Source organism: Erythrolamprus reginae, chromosome 3, assembly GCF_031021105.1.
Source record: "Erythrolamprus reginae isolate rEryReg1 chromosome 3, rEryReg1.hap1, whole genome shotgun sequence".
In the NCBI taxonomy this organism is placed as follows: Eukaryota; Metazoa; Chordata; class Lepidosauria; order Squamata; family Dipsadidae; genus Erythrolamprus; species Erythrolamprus reginae.
Genome location: NC_091952.1, coordinates 232,675,403 through 232,699,853, shown reverse-complemented (window position 1 = coordinate 232,699,853; position 24,451 = coordinate 232,675,403). Strand labels below are relative to the sequence as shown.

The 24,451-nt window shown below is 37.5% G+C and overlaps 1 protein-coding gene across 1 annotated transcript in view; it reads left to right on the top strand.

Moving 5' to 3' along the window:
- LOC139165982 (nardilysin-like) overlaps positions 1–24,451 on the top strand; it is a 59,676-nt gene that overhangs the window by 3,037 nt on the left and 32,188 nt on the right. Inside the window, exons 3-13 of the mRNA XM_070749241.1 lie at positions 2,385–2,466; positions 4,154–4,307; positions 6,461–6,534; positions 8,512–8,607; positions 10,345–10,467; positions 12,558–12,615; positions 16,178–16,251; positions 18,910–18,979; positions 20,399–20,476; positions 21,997–22,117; positions 23,821–23,879. Coding sequence (XP_070605342.1) covers positions 2,385–2,466; positions 4,154–4,307; positions 6,461–6,534; positions 8,512–8,607; positions 10,345–10,467; positions 12,558–12,615; positions 16,178–16,251; positions 18,910–18,979; positions 20,399–20,476; positions 21,997–22,117; positions 23,821–23,879 — 989 coding nt within the window. The remainder of the gene's footprint in view (positions 1–2,384; positions 2,467–4,153; positions 4,308–6,460; positions 6,535–8,511; positions 8,608–10,344; positions 10,468–12,557; positions 12,616–16,177; positions 16,252–18,909; positions 18,980–20,398; positions 20,477–21,996; positions 22,118–23,820; positions 23,880–24,451) is intronic.

Here is a 24,451-nt window from a genome sequence, read left to right as displayed (position 1 = left end):
GCAGTCACATGATATCTACTGTATTTAGGTGCTTCACAGCCAATGTCTGATGAGCAGAGTCAATGAAGAAGCCAGTAGTGAAACTGCAAATCCTGGTCATGTGATGTCTCAATTAATGACTATGGGGAAAAGTGACATTGTAAGTCCAGCACAGTCACTTGATGTCCCACTTAATGAACTTAGCAATGGAGTTGCCAGTTGTCCATTATGGTCATTGAGCAGGGAGTATCTGTAAACCCATTTTCACATCAGGATGAGCACTGTTGTTGAGGCAGTAGCTTGAATTAAGGATGTTATATCACGTTGAGTGATGCATTGTTTTTTAGCTAGTAGATACCCCCAGTAATGGGCAGCCAAAATTTTTACTGCCACACTGTGTTTGTGGCCTATTTTGTGGGTGTGGCTTGATGGTCATGTGACTGTGTAGGGGTGGCTTGCTGGCCATGTGACCAGGTGGGAGTGGCTTGAATGATCATCATTGTTCAAGTGAACTGTTAAGTCTTTGACTTACAACTTCACCAGTGTTGCTATCTGGGGTGACAATTTGATTTGCATTTCCTGTGCTCTCCTTCCTGGGTTGCCCCCTGCCTCCAGCTGGGTAGCTAGGCGAATGGGTGCCGATTAGCTATTGAGAAAAGAGGGGAGAGGAAATGGGCCCCCTACAACTCCTGCCGGTGCTGGTCACCCTGCTGCTTTCCGAGGAGGAGGAAGAGGATGAGAGGGGGGATAGTCAGCTGGAGATGGGCACACAGCTTCATTTCTGCTGGTGGAATTGCGTTCCGCCCCATCCTGCCTGCTGCCCACCCCTGGATAACCCCTGCTTGTAGATTAGTTAACACATTCTAAAGACTAAAGATAAAGGTTCATGGCAATGATGTTATAGAGCAGTGACAGCAAACCTTCTTTGGCTCACATGCCAAAAGGGTATGTGTGTGTATGTTAGTGCACACTAGATGTTCATACCCATGCCCTCCCCCTAGGCATGTACAACCCCATGCTGCCTACATATGCACACTACCCCTCACCACCCCCATGCATGGGCACAAACCTCAAAATTGAGTCCTGGAGACTGGGGACAGTGAAAAATGTGCCAATGGGCCAACCGAAAGTTTGGAAACAAATTTTAGATAGGCCTGTTGGGCCGTTTTTTGCCATTTCCAGGCTTCAGGTGGTTTCACTGAAGCATGGGGAGAACAAAAATGGCCAAAAATAAGGCTCAAAATCAGTGGCCAGTGCACAGTTGAGCTGACATAAGGCAACACATCACATGCCCTCAGATATGGCTCCAGATGTCACCTGTGACACACATGCACGAATCCCAGCGACCGATTAGGTCCCACAGAGTTGGCCTTCTCTGGGTCCCATCGACGAAACAATGTCATCTGGCGGGACCCAGGGGAAGAGCCTTCTCTGTGGCGGCCCTGACCCTCTGGAATCAACTCCCCCCCAGAGATCAGGATTGCCCCCACCCTCCTTGCCTTTCGCAAACTCCTTAAAACCCATCTCTGCCATCAGGCATGGGGAAATTGATTCCCCCGGGCCGTTCCGTTTTATGTATGGTTTGTCTGGGATGTATGACTGTTTTATATTAAGGGTTTTAACTGTTTTTTTAATCATTAGATTTGTACTATGTTTTGCTGTTGTGAGCCGCTTTGAGTCTCCAGAGAGGGGCGGCATACAAATTGAATTAATAATAATAATAATAATAATAATAATAATAATAATAATAATAACAACAACAACAACAACAACAACAACAATAATGCTATAGGTTCACTATCATGGTTTTAAAGACTCTAAAAGTGACTATTTGGTGCTTGTTCCGAATAAATTTAAAAGTAACGTATGCGTTAAGCCCTGGATAAGCTTAATACACCTATTTTTTTTTTTAAAAAAATAGAAATTTTAGAAAACAACCAAGGGCCTGTGGAGGATAAATCTGATGCTTTGATGACTTCAAAAATGGCTTTGGAGAGTACATCTGCAACCCATGGGCCAGAGGTTGAAATGCTGCTGTCAAAACGAATAAAATGATAATGAGCATTCTTCAATTACAACCTTGTAATAATTTTAAAAAGCTAAGATATTATTTCACCAGAGAGCCAGAATAAAATGGGATCATTTGAAGCAGCCTGAATGCAGGATTTGAAGGCCTTTTTTTTCTGTGCGTGTTACTCAAGTTTGCCTGCAAGGGAAATTTTTTAAGCGTGGAAACATAACAACAGCACTTGTGTCTGCTTGCTTTCTTAGGGACGGGTTTGCAGTTGGGGATGGAACAGAATTTTGACAGAAGTAGGATTCTTTTCATACTGGAAGAAAGCTGTATTCTTTGGCTTTGTCTTGTAATGACTTCCCACTGTTTCTCTTTTATGTTTTGATTGCAGGCTGCAGCTGCTCTTGCTATTGGTGTTGGGAGTTTCTGTGACCCCGATGATTTACCTGGATTAGCTCATTTTTTGGAGCATAGTATGTAAAATCTAAAGTCTATCTATTGAACAATTGACAAAGAGGCAGAAATAAAGCTGTTCCATCTCTTGCTGTGGAATGTGCAGCTTTCAATACCAAATTATGTTGACATCCTTGCTACTATTTAAACATTTTCTTTTACAGGCTTAAACGGCTCTCAGTTTTAATTTTAAAATCAGCCAAACTTTGCTTTTTAAAAAAAATTAATGGGAAGCAATAAAAAAAAATTAAAAGGCAGATAAATCAATACCTTTCCATAAGTCTACTTGCATCCGTATGTCCCAAAGGTGCTTTTTCAAGAGACAACTTTATTTTTCCTTGAAAACATTTCACTTCCCATCCAAGTCGCTTCTTCAGAACGTCAAAGGTTTCTTGGACAAGAAGCTAAACACCTTCAAGGGAAAAACAAAGAAAGTCTTATTTTTTATTTATTTATTTATTAGATTTGTATGCCGCCCCTCTCCATAGACTCGGGGCAGTTCACAACAATAACAAAGACAATGTAAGAACAAATCTAATAATTTAAAAAACAATAAAACCCCCATTATTAAAAGCAAGCATACACACAAACATACCATGTATAAACTGTATAGGCCCAGGGGAGATGTCTCAGTTCCCCCATGCCTGATGGCAGAGATGGGTCTTAAGAACTTTACAAAAGGCAAGGAGGGGGGGCAGTTCTGATATCCGGGGGGACCTGGTTCCAGAGGGTCAGGGCTGCCACAGAGAAGGCTCTTCTCCTGGGTCTCGCCAAATGACATTGTTTAGTTGACGGGACCCGGAGAAGGCCAACTCTGTGGGACCTAACCGGTCGCTGGGATTCGTGCGGCAGAAGGCGGTCCCGGAGATATTCTGGTCCAATGCCATGAAGTCCAGTTTCCTCTTGAAAAAACAGCTTTGGGAAAACCATGATCTGAATGACTAACAGTCTCCATAGACATTTACATTCATAAGATGTTCCAGAGAAAGGAGCAAAGACAAAGCTGGATATGAAAGTGAAGTACTTCCTTGTGGATTCTCCAAATTGCAATCTAATTGAACTATTGGTACTGGATAAGTATGGGAGTCTGCTTCTCTTTTCAGTATTCCGTAGTGCTCAACAATAGCACAACATTGTGGGAAATGGATACTGTGGTACTCTCTGAGTTTGGATACTTTCTTGCAGATGTTGATGGCTTCCACAGACATATAGAGATAAACAACATTTGCACACTATTCAAAACAGACAAAGAAGCTAGGATACAAAAAATAAAAAATAAAAGAACCAGAACACCTCTTTGCCAACAATCAACACCCAGATAAATAGGAATTAAACTAGTCAAACAATTAAAAAGTATGGCATGGGGCAGAGACAGGCAGAGAGTCCAAAAGGGTCTGGGGAATATCAGCTGTTCAAAGATGATTGACACAGTTCAGTGAGATCATTACAGCCACTAGTTCACCTATCAAGCAGAGCCTTTTCAGCAACAACCCCAATTTTCTGGATTCATCTCCTATTTTTAATCTGTTACATCAAATTTTTGCAGCCCTAATGAAGGATTTCTCCCTCCCTCCCCCACCTCCACCCCTTTTGTAACTACTATATAGAGCCATTGCCACAAACAATATCAGTGGACATGAATGATAATAGACTGAATTATCTGCCTGCATCTGATCATAGCAAATTTATCTGATTGCTTTCTTCTAGTGGTGTTTATGGGTAGCCAGAAATATCCAGATGAAAATGGATTTGATACATTCTTAAAGAAGCATGGAGGATCAGACAATGCTTCAACCGACACAGAACGAACCATTTTCCAGTTTGATATTCAAAAGAAACATTTTAAAGATGCTCTTGAAAGGTAACTTAGGAGTACAAAACAAGCTAAAAGACTAAGAGACCCATCAGCACGATGACTATAGTAATTTGAAGACTACAATCACTCTATATCTTGAACATTCTAGATCGCTTCATTCTAGTCCCTTCCTTCAGCACACCCATAACTTCAATTGTCACTGAACGAACAATTGTAACTTGTATTACACTATTATTTGTATTATAAAAATATCACTGAATGATCTTTATCTCAATAGAATAGAATAGAATAGAATAGAATAGAATAGAATTCTTTATTGGCCAAGTGTGAAAAATTGGTATAATGTGATTCACTTTCATCTTAATAGGAATTATATTGCAGATTTTTGAATATATTTTAGGATACATGGCAATCTGTAGATCTCTGTTGCGATATTTTGGGATATTGAGTTAATGGAGTTGTGTGTAATTACCCAATGAAAAAAAATACTTTTTTTAAACCCAATTTTAGGTAATTTACACAGGTCTGGGAAGCACTGTTCCAAATTAACCATATTCATAAATATAACTTATTGCAGATTGTCAGGAAGTACCTGATTCGTGTGCTCTGCTCAAGATTTGGGTCTTGCAGCTATTGTTGGGTCTAGATTTCATCATTCTTTACTTTTATTCTATTTGGCCATACAGACTGTAATGGCTAGAAGAAAGTGTTCAAAATTTTGAAAAAATAGTTTCTAATTGAAGGAAATCTTAGAGGAAGATGGAAAGAATAGAAATCAAAGGTTAATTGGCCTATTAGGGCTCCATTTATCATGTTCTAGTCTAGTGCAATAGGTAAATTGCTCACAATTCTAATTTATTGAAAGAATGATGGATAACAGAAAGATTTATTTCTAAATCTCAGAGAGACAAAATCATAATATGCATTACATGTGTGCAAAACTGTTAGCATTTTGAATTCAAACACTTCCTTTTGAGTTAGAATTAGTGGGTATGAACCAAAAGCATATTCTAACCCAGTGAAGGGCTACCAAAATTTTTACTACCACACTGTTGCCGTGGCTTATGCAGGGCACCCTGCATTTTCTGTCAACATCTTTCAGTGCAAATTGGGTGATCTGGAGTGGAGCTCCATTTTTGCTACCCCACTGCATTCCCCCCCCCCCAACTCCCTAAGCAGGGGTAAGCAAAGTTGGCTCTTCTATGACATGTGGACTTCAACTCCCAGGATTCCTGAGCCAATCCTGAGAAAATATTATTTTACTGAAAGAGTAGTAGATCCTTGGAACAAACTTCCAGCAGACGTGGTTGGTAAATCCACAGTAACTGAATTTAAACATGCCTGGGATAAACATATATCCATCCTAAGATAAAATACAGAAAATAGTATAAGGGCAGACTAGATGGACTATGAGGTCTTTTTCTGCCGTCAGTCGTCTATGTTTCTATGTTTCTAATCATGCTAGCTCAAGAATTCTGGGAGTTGAAGTCCACATGTCATAGAAGAGCCAACTTTGCCTACCCCTGCCCTAAGGACTCAGAGAGTTGGGTGGCATTAGTCATTGGAGCTTTAAATGTTTAGTCATTAACATTAGTCATTGGAGTTTTAAATGTTTCAAATATGAATGTAATTCTTGTATGCATCTAAAATACACATTTTGTGTCTCCTTTTGACATAGTGGCAAGTTTAGCTTAGTCTACCTTTTTGCTTTCACTAGTTTGTTGTGTTATCTTTAAATTAGCCTCAGTCCTCAAATTTTGTTTATTTTTATGAAGGTCAGAAGATGTTATGGGAGTTGGGGAGGGAAGAGGTCATACTTTCTGCAAATGAGAGACCAGTTGACTGGTTGTTCTAATTTGAGAAAACGTCCTAAAATATCTGGATTATTGGGTCCTTAATAACAATTAACTGAAATCTGGGAAGCTATGGCGAGTCCATGCTGCCCAGAGACATAATTCTACATTCAAATACAGTGTTTGTTTACTTGTTTGTTTGTTGTTTGTTTCTTCACTCCAAGTAATTAAAGAAAAAGAAATCTTTATTTTGCCTAAGTGTAATAAAAAATGAAATGCTGGTTAAAGTTTTGTTTTGCTGTAACATTAGTTCATAAGCATTTTTATGGAAAGAGGTCATTATTATTCTACACATTTCAAGGTTTAATAGCAAACACCTGTATTTCTCTTCTGCTTTATTTGTAGATGGGCACAGTTCTTCATTCATCCTCTGATGATTAAAGATGCTATTGACCGTGAAGTTGAAGCTGTGGATAGTGGTAAAACTAATGAATGGGTTATTCACTGCTTATATATTTTTTTCAATTCTTGAATGGCGGAAAACTATCTCACCTTGTTTTTTGAGGCAATTGTGTTTGTGAAATTTGGATGAGATGTCTCACCACCACCGGCCAAAAAATTAAAAATATATTTTAAATTCAAAGATTTAAGCACATTTAAAAACCCTTAAAATCAGTTGCATTGCATGCATGTACTTTGCACTGGACTATAGGCAATACCTTTTAGTTCTATTCCCCAAACCTGGACAAATAACTCCAATCCTGATGATATCTTGGAGGAAACATGTTGAATTCCGTGGAGATGAATGCAGTGTAAATGTCCCTACAACACTGATAGGCAATTTAGTGTAATGGTTATTGCACCACGATAGAAATCAGGAGTCTGCGTCTATAAGAATTCTAGTCAGGCTATAAGCACAAAGCCAACTGGGTGACCTTGGGCCAGTCACTCTCCGTCAACCCTAGGAAAAAAAGCAGTGGCAAACCACTTCTGAAATTTTGCCAAAAAAGTACAGGGACCTATCCATTCAGTCACCAAAAACTTAATATTGACTTGAAGGGCAGGGGAAATAGTACCATTCCCTAAAGTGAATTCTGTGTATTCTTGGGGTGGGAGATAGGGACAAGCCTGCTTGTTCCACTACAACTTCTTGAAAGTCCTTTATCTTAGTTTAAGATCTAAGACCAAATGATATATTTTTAAAAAACTTCTGGAAAGTTATTTTCTCTCAATCCTCTACCTTCTCCTGTGATACGGAAAGGGAAGCAACTTCTGTTTTATATAATTGCTTTATATTATTATTAAATAAACTTCTCGGAAGATAAACTCCTTTGGAAGGTAACAAAGAAGAAAGGAAGATGTCAACTAGCAAACTCTGGCGGACTCATTGGAGATCTCATTTATTTATTTTTTTATTTATTCAATTTTTATGCCGCCCTTCTCCTTAGACTCAGGGCGGCTTACAACATGTCAGCAATAGCACTTTTTAACAGAGCCGGCCTATTGCCTCCACAATCCGGGTCCTCATTTTACCCACCTCGGAAGGATGGAAGGCTGAGTCAACCTTGAGCCGGTGATGAGATTTGAACCACTGACCTTCAGACCTTCAGTGGCCTGCAGTACAGCACTCTCCCTGCTGCGCCACCCTGGCTCATGATGAAAATTGCGAGGTTTTTTTACTCTCAACCTCACTGCATCTCTGGGTGATCATTCCTTGGCCTGTGAAGTTCTAAATTTGGTTCTGGGAATCCAGTTTTTGATATACCATTATATTAATCTCAAGCCTATAGCAGTGAAAAGTGCTAAGGTATAGAAATAAATACAAATAATAAAATATTCTGAAAGAAGAATGGAATGGAATGGAATGGAATAGAATAGAATAGAACATAATTTTATTGGCCAAGTGTGATTGGGCACACAAGGTATTTGTCTTTGGTGCATATGCTCTCAGCATACATAGAAGAAAAGATACGTCCATCAAGAATCATACGGTACAACACTTAATGATAGTCCGGGTACAAATAAGCAATCCAATCATATTAGGAACCAGTCAATATAAATTGTGAGATTATTTTATGTTTCTATTAAAAGAACCAGAAAATCAAGGACCTTTCTCTCTTTCCACCAATATGTATGTCATGGTTATATGGTAATTTGGGTCTCGCAAGAGAGCATCCATTTATTCTATTTTAATTGAGATTCTGGCTCTATTACCATTGATAAATAGGAAGAGCTGCTAGTAATATTCGTTCTCCAAAGTGCTAGTAATCCCCGATAGAGCCCATGATATTTCTGCAACAAAACCACAAATCTAATGCATGTGATAAAAGAGTAGGACCCTTTTCATTGCTGCTTCATGTATGTGTGCATTATGCTCTTCGCCTTGTCCAAGTGATCGTATCAGTGGAATTCTTTCCTTAAGTTCTTATGCCTAATGTGTTCTTTAAAATAAACAGAATATCAGATTGCAAAACCCTCTGATGCTAACAGAAGAGAACTCCTGCTTGGAAGTCTTGCAAAATCGGGACATCCTATGAGAAAATTCTTTTGGGGTAAGTGAAGCATACTGAGATGGAAGCAATTGGGCTTTAATGGAGCTTGTATTTGTTAGACACTTTGTATAATCTATTTTCTTTACTTTTAAAAGTTATGGATATGCCATTCTTCAAACAAGCTTCATGACAGAAGCTTTGTATGCTCTTGTGTTCTACGAGATACGGTTAAGTTTGATGTGGTTTATCAAGTCTTGTAGAAACATGTGTTCCTCTTAATCCAAATAGATTATCTCTACATTAATCAGGTCAATATATTCATCTCACATTAGTTGATAGGAGGCAAACTTGCTTTTAGTCTTTTAGCTTTTGAGTGATTTAGTTTTAAATAAGGAACAACCCATGTACATAAAGTGCTGGATTTAAGATATAGTGTTGGCCCACTCCTATAGGTTTAGGAAGGTGGTAATCCCCAAAATTACAATAAATCTTGAAGTCATGATGTTAATATAGATTGCAAAAATAGATTGCCTAGAACAATTCTATGTTTATTGTATGTGACAAAATCAGCTATTGTGGTTCTTAAAGCATGTTTCCTATCTTTATTTGTAAAGCTTGGCTAATTGTAGCTTCTTCAAATAACCATGATTAACAAATTATTTAACTATGTTTGGCTCCAGTCATAGAGTAATCAAAGTATTTAATTACAGGTTCTTAAAATATTTGCTTGGTCTAAGTTAAAATAATTGGGGGAAAGGCTAGACTTTAGTTTAGTGATGTAGCATATCCTCTTTCTACAGAAGTCCCCAAATTCAATCCCAGCATCTGCATTGCTGAAAGTAGGTGCAAAATCTTTACCATTAAGTGTAGGGCAAAATCAACCATTTGTTTGATCTTGTGACACTTCTTTTTTAATAAAAATATTATTAAAATTACAATTTAAAAAGTAAAAAGCATAAAAAGAATAAAGAATAAAAAGAATAAAGTGTTTTACTTTTACTTCTAACAATCTTGACGTTTACTCCAGTCAAATAAGGGCCTAGAAAGTGATTTTTAAAAAACGTTTTGTCTATTTTCACAAAGTTCCTTAAAACTTTAATAAATCTTTTTTTGTTTTGGTAAACCCAATAGAGGAAATTATCCAGATCAGACATTTGGCTTGTTATTTCTACATCAATTTTAATTAAGGTATCTGCTGGTTTCATTTTTAAATCCAGCATAGCATTTTCCCCATACCCTTGTAGCCTATCATTTTAAAACTCATTTAATTTCAGATCCTCTTCCAAATTATTTTTTAAACACAATTTATAATGGCAGACATTGAGTTATTTGTTTAAAAAAACCCCTGCTTAATGTTAAAGTATTTTGCTCCGGTCTTTATTAGTAAATCAAGTATAGCTGTTCTTTTCCTTTAATTGTAATTGTTAATTCATTATTACTCCCTTTAGTGTCCAACCTTCGAAGTCCATTTCAAAATAGCAGCTTTTCCCCCATAGGAGCATTTTTGCAGTATTAGAATCTTACTTCAAATCCATCTGCACCTATTTGTAACTTTCCAAAATCATTGTTCTAATCTCCCTTTTGCTCTTTACTCTAAAAAAAAGTTGTTACTAAGTTTAATAGAAGCATAGAAGATAACATCTGTGTTAAAAACTATTTAGTTTGTATTATTGGGCTATTTTAAGTTAAACAAAGTCTACTTTTGTCTCAGAGAAAACATTTAGAACTAAAATACAAGACTATAGGAAGATTGATACTAATGTTATTAAGAAAACCTCTTCTTCATAAATTATATAGGTAATGCGGAGACACTGAAATATGCACCAAAAAAGAAAGGAATTGATACCTATGCAAGACTGAGGGATTTCAGAAAACGATACTACTCAGCTCACTACATGAATCTGGTTGTCCAGTCTAGAGGTAAAAATAACACATAATTAAGATAGATAGATAGATAGATAGATAGATAGATAGATAGATAGATAGATAGATAGATAGATAGATATTTTATTTATTTATTCAATTTTTATGCCGCCCTTCTCCTTAGACTCAGGGCGGCTTACAACATGTTAGCAATAGCACTTTTTAACAGAGCCAGCATATTCCCCCCACAATCCAGGTCCTCATTTTACCCACCTCGGGAGGATGGAAGGCTGAGTCAACCTTGAGCCGGTGATGAGATTTGAACCGCTGACCTTCAGATCTACAGTCACCTTCAGTGGCCTGCAGTACAGCACTCTACCTGCTGCGCCACCCCTATAGATAGATAGATGATAGACAGACAGACAGACAGACAGATTGATTGATTGATTGATTGATTGATTGATTGTTTTCAGGAAATGATACTACTCAGCTCACTATATGAATCTGGTTGTCCAGATACAGTACATGACAAGCAGGCAGGAAGGTTCAGCCAAGTAAATGGGGAAGATAAATATTTTGTTGCTTACCACCTCCTAAAGAAATGATTAATGATACTGAAGGACAATATAGAATTCCATCCCTTTGCTTTTAATCTGGGAAATTGAGCATATAATGTGAATCTATATGCACATTTCATATTGTTGAATTGACACATGCTTGGTGGACCATCTGGTGCACATATGTTGTTTGGCAAAAATAATGGGGGGGGGATTTCTTATGGACACTGACATATATGACTTTGTTTGAAGCTCACCCAAATTAAAATAATAATCAAAGATCAGAATGATCTCATAAGATCACTAAGCTCTTAAAACAGGGGTGTCAACCTCAAGGCTCAGTGGCCAGTTCTGGCCTGCGGGATGTTTAGATCTCCACCCCACTCCTTACCTAATCATTCTCCAGGCAGCCTCCATCAGTTTCCATAAGTTCATTCCCATGTACAATTATACTAGAGCAGTGATGGCAAACCCTTTTTTCCTCCTGTGCCGAAAGAGCATGGGTGTGTGCTATCACGTATATGTGAATGCCCACACCCATAATTCAATGCCTGGGGGGGTTACGAAAATAGTTCCCCCTGTCCCATGGAGGCTCTCTGGAGGCTGGAAATGGCCTGTTTCCCAACTTCTGGTGGGAACAGTAGGCTCACGTTTTGCCCTGCCCAGGATCCAAAGGAGCTGGGGGAAGCTAAAGGCTCCTTCCTCCATCCCCCTGGAGGCTCTCTGGAATCCAAAAACATCTTCCCAGAATGTCTGTATGAGCCAAAAATCAGCTGGTTGGCACACACATAACATGTTGGAGCTGAGCTAGGGCAACTGCTTGCGTGCCAGCAGATATGGCTCCACATGCCAGCTGTGGCACCCATGCCATAGGTTCACCATCACTGTACTAGAGCATATCATGATTAGTGAATTAATTGGAAGAATCACTGTGTGGTTAATCCTGTGCAAATGTATCAATACAGCAAATGGAGGTTTTTTGCATTTAGTAAGGAGTGACTTTTAAGCACTCTTGATGGAGGGTGTAGCACATCTCAACTGTCATGGACCACCAGATTGTTAGCATCTTTGCCCAAAATGTGATGTTTTGCATAAAGAATTAAATGTGAAATTTTATTCTTCAGACCAATCTGAAGGAGGATTTCAGAGGTTTATCAGTGCTAAGAATGACTAGGGGGGAGATTTATCTGTTAGAGGTCTCCCACTCCCATTTTTCTCCCTAACTTTTTATTTAAAAATTGCACTTCTAAAATGTCGTTAGTATGCACATTTTTATCCTTGCTGCAAAACAAAAAAAAAAGAGTCCCAGTGTCAAAATATTCTGGTTCCTGTCAAAAATAGAGCTTTCCAGCCTTGAAAGAATATTGTGTACTTCTGTTGTGGGTTCATAGTTAGTCACTAAGCTTTAGAAAATTCCATCTTCAATTAAATGCACAACTGTCATTTGAAAACTTTGAAACATGCAAAGAAATTTGATACAAACTTACAATAAATAGTTTGTTTTTTGTAACAGAATTGTCAATTCTCCCTTATTCTCTAAATTTTATACATGTTATGATTCTTTTCCTTTTTAAATATTCTTCTGATTAGAAACCCTGGATACTTTGGAAAAATGGGTAACGGAAATTTTCTCACACATCCCAAATAAGTGAGTTTATCTTTTCTCTTATTTTTTTTTTTCCTGGAAGAGCTAAGTGTTCTCTATACGCCATATGTTCCATTAGAAGTAGCAATGTGAAAGAATATATTCTGTTAATGTTATTCTTAATCTTAAAATGTCTAATTCACCCAATAACTGAAGTATTCTGCTTAAATTATAAAACTTCTATCGACATAACTATACATTCCAGAGGTATAAGATGCTTCTTCTGTTTTAAAAAGATGGGTGGTGTGGGAATATGGATGGTGTGGGACTATAAATAATAGCAAATTTTCTATTTTATAAAAAAGTTTCAAACCAAAGGAGGATAGGAACAAAATGATAAGAGGAAAAAAATTAAGGATTTGAGATTTGTAGATAGAGTATGGAAGGGGCACAGTGGTTCAGCTGGAAAGATGACACCTGGATTCAACACCTGAGCATCACACAATGGATTGAGCTCCTTTTCCATATCCCAGCTCTTGCCCCCTAAAAGTTTGAAAGCATGCAAATGCAAACAGATTAATAGGTACCACTTCTGTGGGGAAGTAAAAGAGTTCCATGCACATTTGGAAAAAGTCTTCAGACAACATTGGCTCCCATGGCCAAGAAATAGAGATGAGCATCATGCCTTAGAGTTGAATACATCTGGACAAGGAAACCTTTACCTTTAGGTTATGGAAACTGGAGTGTCAGGATTTCTTTTAAGTTTGCCTTTATTTGTCAGTATTAGGCCCATTTTAAAACATATACATGATTTCATATGAATGTGTGTTTTGAGGTTTGTGCAAACAGAAGTGCAGTCAATATTTGGAATTAATATCAAAAAAATACACACAAAGCAATTTTTGACCATTACTTCCATTTTGAAAATGGATCAATTTGATAATTTAAATTTATTTAGAAAACTAATTTAATTCAATTAGAATGTTCAGATCACAATGACACAGTTTGAATTCATCAAGAATTCTGAATTCAGAACTGGGAAAACAAATGTTTATATGCAAAAGTATCCAAAATTATCAAAATAAATCCAGGGACTTCTGAGTTAGTTCACTGATTCAAACTAACCTTCCAATTCAGTTTCAAAAATCCATTCAATTCAGAGTTTTCAATTGAATTTCTGACCTGAATACTAATCAATTAATGCAAGTTAGGAACCAAATGGTAATATATTATTTAACTAATATGTTGCACTATTTGATTGTTTCCCAAAGAGAACCAAACCAAACTTAATACTAGGGGTGGTTTCTGGATCATTTTGCTGTAAGTTTGCTCAGGGTTGTGCCAGGCACACATGCCCCCATAACAATGAAAAAATAGCTTATGTGCATGCGCATAAGCAAAATCCAAGATGGCAGCGCCCATGGACCGGCACCAACAGAACCGACTCTGTGACATCATCGGCAACTTACTGATGGTTCCTAAGAACCAGTTAGAACCTGGAAGAACCCACCTCTGAAAAGTACACTATTTATTGGGAGGCAGAGGATTCTTCCTCTTCATTTATTCATTTGCTAAACTATGAAATGAACTCTTTAAAAAATGTATTTTTAGCAGAAATGGGACAAACACATCTATAACTTCTCTTCTGCCACAAGCTCTGGGCTCATTTATGACTTTTTATAAACTCAATAATATTCCTCTTTCCAAGTCCTCCAAAAGGAACAAAATGAAATTCATTTAAAACTAAAGAAAGCAATATCAATCTCAGTCAAAAGCATAAAACTGTCACAAAGACCTAGAGAAGCAAAATCCTATTGCTTATCTAAAAATCATCCCTGGATCTTCTCCAGGAAAAAGATGCAGAAATGTAAAACCAGAACCAAATCACACATCCTTTGTTAGATCACAGCTGACCATTTCTCTATTACATGTTAGGGAATTCTGAGGATGGGTTCAGTTGAATGTGAGGAAAGTCTTTTTACAAACCTCTTTCCCAATAATTTAGGGAACTTTATCAGAAGTTGAAAAAAAACTTTACAGTCTAAAGATTGGAAGTTGGGGATATGTGGATAAAGAGAATCTAACATTGCTGTAAGCAGTAGATCTATACATAAGTGCATAGAAAAGCATTAAATTGCTCAGATTATGAATGCAGTCATTTAAAAATTAACATACTTTGAAAGTAATGCTTGAAAATTGCCAAAGAATAACGGGATAGCAATAGCCCATTTAGTGAACCTTAGAGAACCCATAAACAGATGTGCAAATTATTTAATTTAAAATAAAATTGGCCACCCATGTCATTTTGGAGCAAATCTGAGCAGTTTACAGCATGAAAGACTGTGTGTGATTCAGCCTGGATTTGCATGTTGAACAAAGCTCCAAAAAGCAAATATGAGAAATTACAATGCTGTCCAAGAGTAGCCCCCTTGCAGATCATGTTTAAACTTCATGCTGATTAAGTACCGAAAACTTTCTGGGGAAACACATCATTGTTTAGTTGAAAAAAAAGAAACATTTGATAGGAGAGGAGCAAAGCAGTCCTACAATATTCCCACAAGCTCTTGCATAGAAGGTTGGGACTTCTGGTTTTTTGCCAAATATAATATCCAGATGTTAGGGCAACAGGTTCCATTCTGAATTAGCTAACAAAGCTGATGTAGGCTGATATGCAGTAAGTTTTCCCAGTAAAAGTAGGTCTTGCCACAATAGATATAAATCGGAGTAGACACCAAAACCCGAGAGTAGACTCTTTAAAGCAGTGTGTTTCAACCAGTGTGCCGTGGCACACAAGTGTGCCATGAGACATGGTCAGCTGTGCCGCAAATCTCAGAGAGAGAAAAAACAAGAGAGAGAGAGAGAAAGAAAGAGAAAGAAAGAGAAAGAAAGAGAGAAAGAAAGAGCAAGAGAGAGAGAAAGCAAGCAAGCAAGAGAGAGAGAGAAAACAAGAGAGAAAGAAAGCAAGAGAGAGAAAAAGAAAGCAAGAGAGAGAAAGAAAGAAAGAAAGGGAGAGAAAAAGAAAGAACGAGAGAGAGAGAGAAAAAAAGAAAGAAAGAAAGAAAGAGAGAAAGAGAATAAGAGAGAGAAAGAAAGCAAGAGAGAGAGAGCAAGAGAGAGAAAGAAAGAAAGAAAGAAAGAAAGAGAAAGAGAGGGAGGGAAGGTGGGAGAGAGAAAGACAGAGGGAGGTTGGGAGGGAGAGAGAAAGAGAGCAAAAAAGAGGAAGGAAGGAAGGAAGAGAGAAAGAAAGAGGGATGGAGAGAGAGAGAAAAAAGAGGAAGGGAGAGAAAGAGGGAGGGAGAGAGAAATAGAGCGAAAGGGAGGAAAAGAGAGAGAAAAAAAATTGTCCAAACTTTTTTTAGTCGCCCCCCCCCCCCTCCCCACTCAATGTGCCCCATGGTTTTGTAAATGTAAAAAATGTGCCGCGGCTCAAAAAAGGTTGAAAATCACTGCTTTAAAGAATGGCAATATCATAACTCAGTTATGGGGTCATAGAGGTCTTCTATTAAGATACTTTTTAATTTTCCACAGTGCCAGGGTTTGTATAGGGACACCAGAGAGATGAGATGGCAGTAGAATTTAAATTTTAAGACTTAAATAAAATGTTCCTGATTGTTTGTTTTTTAAGTGGGTTGCCCAGACCGGATTTTAGTCACCTGATGAACCCTTTTGATACACCGGAATTTCACAAGGTTTACAAAAGTAAGTAGATGTGTTTCTGATTTTTTTTTTAAGTTGGGGGATCTGGATGGAAATTGTGCATCAAAATATAATTTTCTAGTGTAGTATAACACGGTGTTTCTTAAGAAGTACATACTTAGGATCATTTTCAACTTTGTGGAACCAAAAAAGGCTTTTGTTTGTAGGGGCTATTTTTACTGATGTTTATCATATTAAACATTAAAACTGAATGTTCAATATATTCACAGGCTGCTAATTGAATCACATAGGAATAAACCCATTAGATATTAATATAAATAAAATATTTTAATGAAAAAGCCATATATTTTAAACAAAAAATAATAATGGGGAAGGTGTCACATTTTCTTGGAAAAGTTATCTTGGGAAAGGCATTCATGGCTTATCAGGTGTTGAAAGATATGTCATAGGCAAGTCATTGTCTTCCATCTATGCCTATTGTGTATTCACAATATTGAGATCATAGCATGGGTGCTCCACAAAGGTTTTTTTAAAAAGGGTTAATCAACACCTGTCCACCATGTATTTGTGCTGTTAAGATGTAGAATTGAAGACAAAGATGTACAACTTTTTTTTTTTATTAACATGTTGGGATTTACATTATCAAAAGTTGACAGGGCCAGGTTAAAACATTAAGTGATGCCACAACAAAAGCTAAGTGAAATTTAACATTCTAATTACAGTATTCACTTTTTGGCTGAATCCTACATTTTCTTTTCTTACATCTGTTTTCCATTTACCCCTTTGGGAGATTCATCTATGTTCTAATACTATTTCAAATATGATGTGGGCTTTCTATTGATACAATCATACGATTCTCCTAATAGTTTCTTTCATATATCTTTTTTGACTAAATTTCCTTTTTTACCCAATGTATAGTGTTTATACAATCAAAAAGTGTTCTGTTTCATATTCAGAACCATTGATCACTGTTGTAGCTTTCACTAGTCATGATTTAAATTTAGATTCCTTTACTGTGTGCTTTCATTGCTTAAACCTTTGTGTAAACCAATATTCAAAACAGATTTTTATTCTAAGAAAATGCTGAGAAATCTCATTAATTCTTTGATCTCCAAATAATCACTTTGTTTATACTCCATTCTCTAATTCCTATCTATCCATACATGCCATCTAGCCTGGAAAAGTATTCAGAGACTTCAATTGATACAAAATTATTATTATTATTATTATTATTATTATTATTATTATTATTATTTATTGGATTTGTATGCCGCCCCTCTCCATGGACTTGGGGCAGCTAACAACAGTGATAAAAACAGCATGTAATAATCCAATACTAAAACAATTAAAAAACCATTATTATAAAACCAAACATACATACAAACATACCATGCGTACATTGTAAAGGCCTAGGGGGAAAGAATAGCTCAGTTCCCCCATGCCTGACAGCAGAGGTGGGTTTTAAGGAGTTACGAAAGGCAAGGAGGGTGGGGGCAATTCTAATCTCTGGGGGGAGTTTGTTCCAGAGGGCCGGGGCTGCCACAGAGAAGGCTCTTCCCCTGGGTCCCGCCAAGTGACATTGTTTAGTTGACGGGACTCGGAGAAGGCCCACTCTGTGGGACATAACTGCTGGGATTCTTTACTTCTTCCTTACTTCCCAGTTCGCATAGTGATGGAAGTGCATGTTTTATGTGCATGTGCTCATTTCCTTCGTGTATGTGTGTCTATGTCACCTCGGGGAAATGACACTCTGTGCCTGTGTAGAAACCTCTGCAAATGCATATAGAGGGTTGTTTGCCAGCTACGGTGATTGGATAACTAATTTGGGGGCGTGGCCAGCCAGTCATCGCTACCAGTTCGTTGAGTGAGTGCAAATTTCTGTCGCCGTTAAGGGCAAACCAGCAGCAACCCATCATTGATATGTATCTCTTGGACTTAGATTATAGTTACCTTGGTTTAGGGCAGGGGAAGGTAACGTTGGCTCTTCTACGACTTGTGGACTTCAACTCCCAGAATTCCTGAGCCAATCATGCTAGCTCAAGAATTCTGGGAGATGAAGTCCACACGTCACAGAAGAGCCAACTTTTCCTACCCCTGTTTAGGGGAAGTGAGACATAGTGCTGTTATTTTACAATGCTATACATTGGGGTGATGGTACTTTTTAGAGGAATGTGAAATATTTAGCTTCGTCATTTGTATTTTATCCTATTTTCCTAGAGTATTAGTAGCCATTTAAAGAAACCTAAATGGACCCCTCCTTGAGCAAACTAGAAAAAGAAAGAGGAGGATGTGAAGAGAAAAATAAAATAAATTCTTAAAGTTCAGTTGTCAACCAAAATGTGACATTTGTATTCCCTTTAGTCTTGGTGGTGGTGTCCTTATTTAAAAGCAATTGATGCAATGGTGGAAGGCCAATAAATAAGTCAACAATACACAACCTCAGTGCACAGCTTCAGGGAAAGAACAAATTCCTTGGAGGTCCTCATTGTCTAACAAATATAAGGATTGGTCTTCACCTTGTCATAATGTTCTTCTTAGGAAGTAAGAGATCTCCAAAGATCCTTGATCTGTTGACCAGCAGAGATCTTTGGCTTTCTTTCCCTCCTAACCTTTCCTATGCTTCTTATCCATTATTTTTTTCAAATTTAAAAGTATCTACCCTTCTGAATATATGATATTAACCCTTTTATCCTGTTTCAGTTATTCCGGTGAAAGAAATACATTCTTTGAACTTGTCTTGGGCTCTTCCCCCACAGGAAAAGAATTACAAGTAAGGAGAGGAATTTACACAATCTTCCATTTATGTATTTGAGTAAAATGACTCAGATCTGCATCCATCACATAATTAAGAGTATTATTTTCTACTGTCTTGAGTCCTTATATTCCCCGACCTGTTATACAAAGCAATAATGAATAGATGCATTCAATCCTTTATTAGTCATCGACCAATGCAAAATAAACAGGTTTTAACTAGGATGCACGGTCCCAGTGAAATGAATATCCAGTTCATTTTAAATGCAGTAAATAAATAATAGATTAATAAACTCCAAATGAAGTCACTAATCAACTGTCTCTCGGGGGCAATTATATGCATTGGGGAACATGATTTGGGAAAGGGCAAGAGAATAAGTAGAGATATCATAAGATATTAAGAAGGTATTTTGTAAAAATGACCAGTCTTAACTTAATTCCTGCAAGAACTGACATGCTTCCTGTTTTTGATTAGAACACCCCATGAATATGAGTTCCCTTTCCATATTATTGTATGACCTAATAGTTTCACTTGTCTCTATCAATAAAGTGTCCCTTGAGTCAAGCTCAAATCATGTTGACTTATATGAACGTGTCCATGGTTTTTTTTACTCAGAAGCTATACAGATGGAATCGCCATTGTCTTCTTATCTGATGGCCTTTGTCGCATGATAGTTCTGATGTTTAACATGGCTACCTGTTTCTAAATAGTCTATGTTTCTAATGCATTGGGACAACTGAGTAGATCAGTTGCACCATTCAAGGCTTTGAGTAAATCTAATGTGAAGGAAGGGTGATGGTTTGGTTCACACTAGGAATCATATCCACTCTGAATGAGGTCCAAGATGAGTTTATAATCTATGGCAGTGATGGTGAACCTTTTTTCCCTCGGGTGCTGAAAGTGTGTGTGCCCACATCCATAATTCAATATCCCTGTGCCCTGCCCCAGCAAATGTGTGAACCACCACCCACCCCGGTCCCCCATGCATGCATTTCCCAACTTCCGGTAGGCCAGTTTTTCACCCTCCCCAGGATTCAGAGGCATTGTTGGAGCCTGGGGAGGGTGAAAACATCCTCCCCCACTTCCCCTAAGACAGTCTGGTGGCCTAAAATGCCCTCCCCAAGCTTCCGTGTGAGCCCTAAATGAGCTGGCTGGTGTACATGCACGCTGGAGATGAACTAGGACAACAGCTCAAGTGCCATCAAATATGGTTCCACTTGCCACCTGTGCCATGCATGCCATAGGTTTGCCATCATGGGACTATGGAATTTGTGCATCAGTGAGATTTGTAGACTGTTTCTGAATGGCATCCCACAGGCTACACTGCGAAGAGTAAGACAGCCAGTCTTCGGAGAGGGGCGGCATACAAATCTAATAAATTATTATTATTATTAATTATTATTATTATTATTTCATGTTTTTCCCCAAAACCTTTAGGGTGAAGCCACTGCATTATATCTCTTGGCTGATAGGACATGAAGGCAGCGGGAGTGTACTCTCTATTCTGAGGAAGAAGTATGTCTAAAAAAGTTTTTATATCACATTACAATTCTCAATCTAATTCCAAAGCTCACTGCAAGAGATCAGACCTGTACAAAGATCTCTAGCTCCTTCACCTACACTTTATCATTTGAGATTGGAAAAAAATTTCCCCAAAGTAAAACCGTTATGAGTGTCAAAGATTGAGACCATGTTCCTAACTCTAACACAGGAGTGCTTAGGTCTGGCCCATGGGGCTGCCCTGGAAACAGCAAAGGACTGAGCCACAGTCAGGGGTGGATTGCCACTACCGTCACCACCGATGCGCTGCACACGCACTTTCACTTCTTTTGTGTATGTGGTTTTTTGCTTCTGCGCATGCACAGGAAGCAAAAATGTGCTAAAATCTTGTGAGGGAACGTGCATAAGGGAGAGATTTCAGTATTATCTTTGCTTCAATGCCTTCACAGAAGCAAAAATCTCTGAAAACTCATGCACCCTCATGAGATTTTGCTTCTGTGCATGTGGCAAAAATATGAAAAATTGAAGAAAAAACATGGCAGAGCTCATAGGACTGGCACTTTAGCAGCCACATGCAAATTGCACAATCTGGCGGCCACTACCGGTACATTGTACTCTACTGAATAGGTAGCAAATCACTACTGGCTATGGTGCCTCTGCCAGTTTATGTCATTTTTGTCACGGGCACTCCTCTTGAGCTCTGTTTTTGGTACGATAGCCTCCCGCAACTCCATTTTTGCTAGCAGAGTACTACGGGGCAGCCAAAAACACAGCCTGGGAGGGGTGCCAATGACATGAGTGATGTCAAGCTGGCCATGGCCATACCTGTCACGGTTTGTGAATGATTAAAGTCCGTTAAGACCTTAACCCCGCGGAGGCGATAGATAGAAACCTAGTCATTTGTTCAAAACAAGATTTCTTTATTATAAAAGCAAAAATAAAACATGTCTCAAGGGACAACATAACAAATACGTCTTCACATGATGGAGGATAGAAAAGAGAATGGAGAATGATGAGGAAGAAGAAGGAAGTGATGTTAGATTTGGCAGGATATTACATCATAATAGGAGGATCTTAGTAAGGCACACACAGTTAACTCTTTCATTGCTGAATGTCTCTGAGGGGCTGGCAATATTCAGCGTGACAATACCCACCCACTCCCGAAGGCCAAACACAATCCTGATGTGCCCCTCAATGAAATTGAGTTTGACACCCCTGCTCTAACCCTAACCCTAACGCTGACCTTTCTGCAGTTATCAAGCAATGCTTTTTGAAAATATATTATCTTCTAGTTGATTAGAAAGAATGTATACTGATTAAGCAATTCATTAAATCTACATGCATAGTATGAAATACTTACTATGAGTATCTTTAAGGGCCTGCAATGTTGTTTATCATATTTATATTTATGAAAACCTACTTTGCAAGAACCCACTTTTAGAAATATAACCGGATTATATGTTTAGTTAATGTTCACTGTTTACAATTCAAATATTTATTTACTTACTTTAATCAGGACTTTACTTTCACAATAGGTTTTGGGCTCTTGCCTTATATGGAGGAAATGGTGAGACAGGATTCGAACAAAATTCTACCTATTCCATCTTCAGCATTTCAGTGACTTTGACAGATGAAGGCCTTAAATATTTCTATGAGGTCAATTATTACTATTATTATTATTGCAGTATACCATTGTAAATTCCACAAAGATCAATGAAAGAACTTGAGTATTTATCAGTATTTATGTTCTTTATATAACGGGATAGATTCTAAATGTTTGTGATGTTCTGTCATCTTCAAGTATAGATTGCATTTAATAGATATTTATAAATGGTTTAGTGTTGGACAATGCTACAGGGGATGAAGCAAGGAGTTAAAAATTCGGAATTTTGCAACTGCTTACACTTTTGGTAATAATTGAGTAAGACTATTTTTACAGAATTTGTTGCAGATTTAGAGTTATTTATCAGTAATGAAGGAGAGGACATGGACAATTCTTCTGAAATCAGTTCTGATTACTAGATCCTCCATAACATAAGCCTTCATCAATAGCCTATATACTTATGATCTGTTGAAGTCATGAACATTCCATAGAGTACAGATAAAAATCCCACAAAATAATATTTTTCTTTTCCAACTCTAGAATTTATTTATATATTTGTTTGTTTATTTATTTATTTATTTATTTTGTCCAATACACAATACATATTGAAGAGAATAGACATGAAGTATTATATATAAAGAGAAGATATAAAAATAGAGAAGATATATGAAGGAAGAAAAGATATATGATATATGAGATAAGGAGAGACAATTGGACAGGGGACGAAAGGCAGGCTAGTGCACTTATGTACGCCCCTTACTGACCTCTTAGAAACCTGGGGAGGTCAATCGTGGATAGTCTAAGGGAGAAATGTTGGGGGTTAGGGGTTGACACTACTGAGTCCGGTAATGAGTTCCACGCTTCGACAACTCGATTGCTAAAGTTATATTTTTTACAGTCAAGCTTGGAGCCATTAATATTAAGTTTGAATTTGTTGCGTGCTTTTGTGTTGTTGCGGTTGAAGCGGAAGTAGTCATTGACAGGCAGGATGTTGCAGCATATGATTTTGTGAGCAACACTTAGATCGTGTTTTAGGCGTCATAGTTCTAAGCTTTCTAGATCTAGGATTGATAGTCTGTTTTCATAGGGCATTCTGTTTTGAGTCGAGGAGTGAAAGGCTCTTCTGGTGAAGTATCTTTGGACATTTTCTAGGGTGTTGATGTCCGAGATGTGGTATGGGTTCCAGACAAATGAACTGTATTCAAGGATGGGTCTGGCAAAAGCTTTGTAGGCTCTGTTGAGTAGTGTGAGATTGCCAGAGCAGAAGCTGCGTAGGATCAGGTTAACAACTCTAGAAGCCTTTTTGGCTATATTGTTACAGTGAGCTTTAGCACTTAGGTCATTTGATATTAGTATTCCAAGGTCTTTTACTGAGTGGGGGTTGGCTGTGAGATTTTGTTTATTAAGTTTATACATGAGATTTGGATTCTTTTTGCCGATGTGGAGGCATATCATCAAAGCAAGTACACAATTTTGGTCACTACCATCCATACTAAAAATATCTAAAATCTCAGAGAAAAGATTCTTAGTACATTTGTACAACAGTCAAGAGAGATAATGCTTACAGAGAGAATAATTTCTGATTGAGGATGTCAGAACCATAGGATATCAGAAATTATTAGATGTTAGGGCTAAAGTGACAAAAATACTTTTTAGTTTTTTTGTCTGGAAGATTAACCTTGGCTTATTAATTGTGAATGCTGTTTGTTTTATAGTCAAATATCAAAAATAACTGCATCCATTTCTTTATCTACAGGTTATTCATCTTATATTTCAGTATTTAAAGATGTTGCAAAAAAATGGGCCAGAGAAAAGGTATTTACATATTTTTTAAAATGTTATGACTTTGCTAGTCATTTCTTATTTTATATTTAATACATTATCTAAATAACAAAGACTTTAAGAATGCATATTAAAAATATTAATCTTCGGATCAAATAATCATGTTTTGTATATTAAATCAAATCAACATATGCAAGATATACAATAATAGTGTTTGAAATGTGCAGGATAATCTTTTTGACAGCAGTAATAAACAATGCAATGTAAATAATTATATAAAGTTTCATATTAACAAGGAATAAATCTCTAAAAGGCTTTCCTTCAACAAAACTGAAAATTTATTTGATGTGTTAGTCGCCCCGAGTCTACAGAGAGGGGCGTCATACAAATCTAATAAATAATAATAATAAAATAATAATAATCTGTTCAAAACCATAACATATGTGTCTATTTCTCATATCCTACAAGTGGACAGATAGGAAGAATAGAAGAATAGTCCTCAATTTACAACAGCAACCGTTTGATGTTACAAAGACATGGGAAAATGTAACTTATGACTGGTTCTAGCACTTAAGACTGTCATAACATCCCACAGTCACATGATC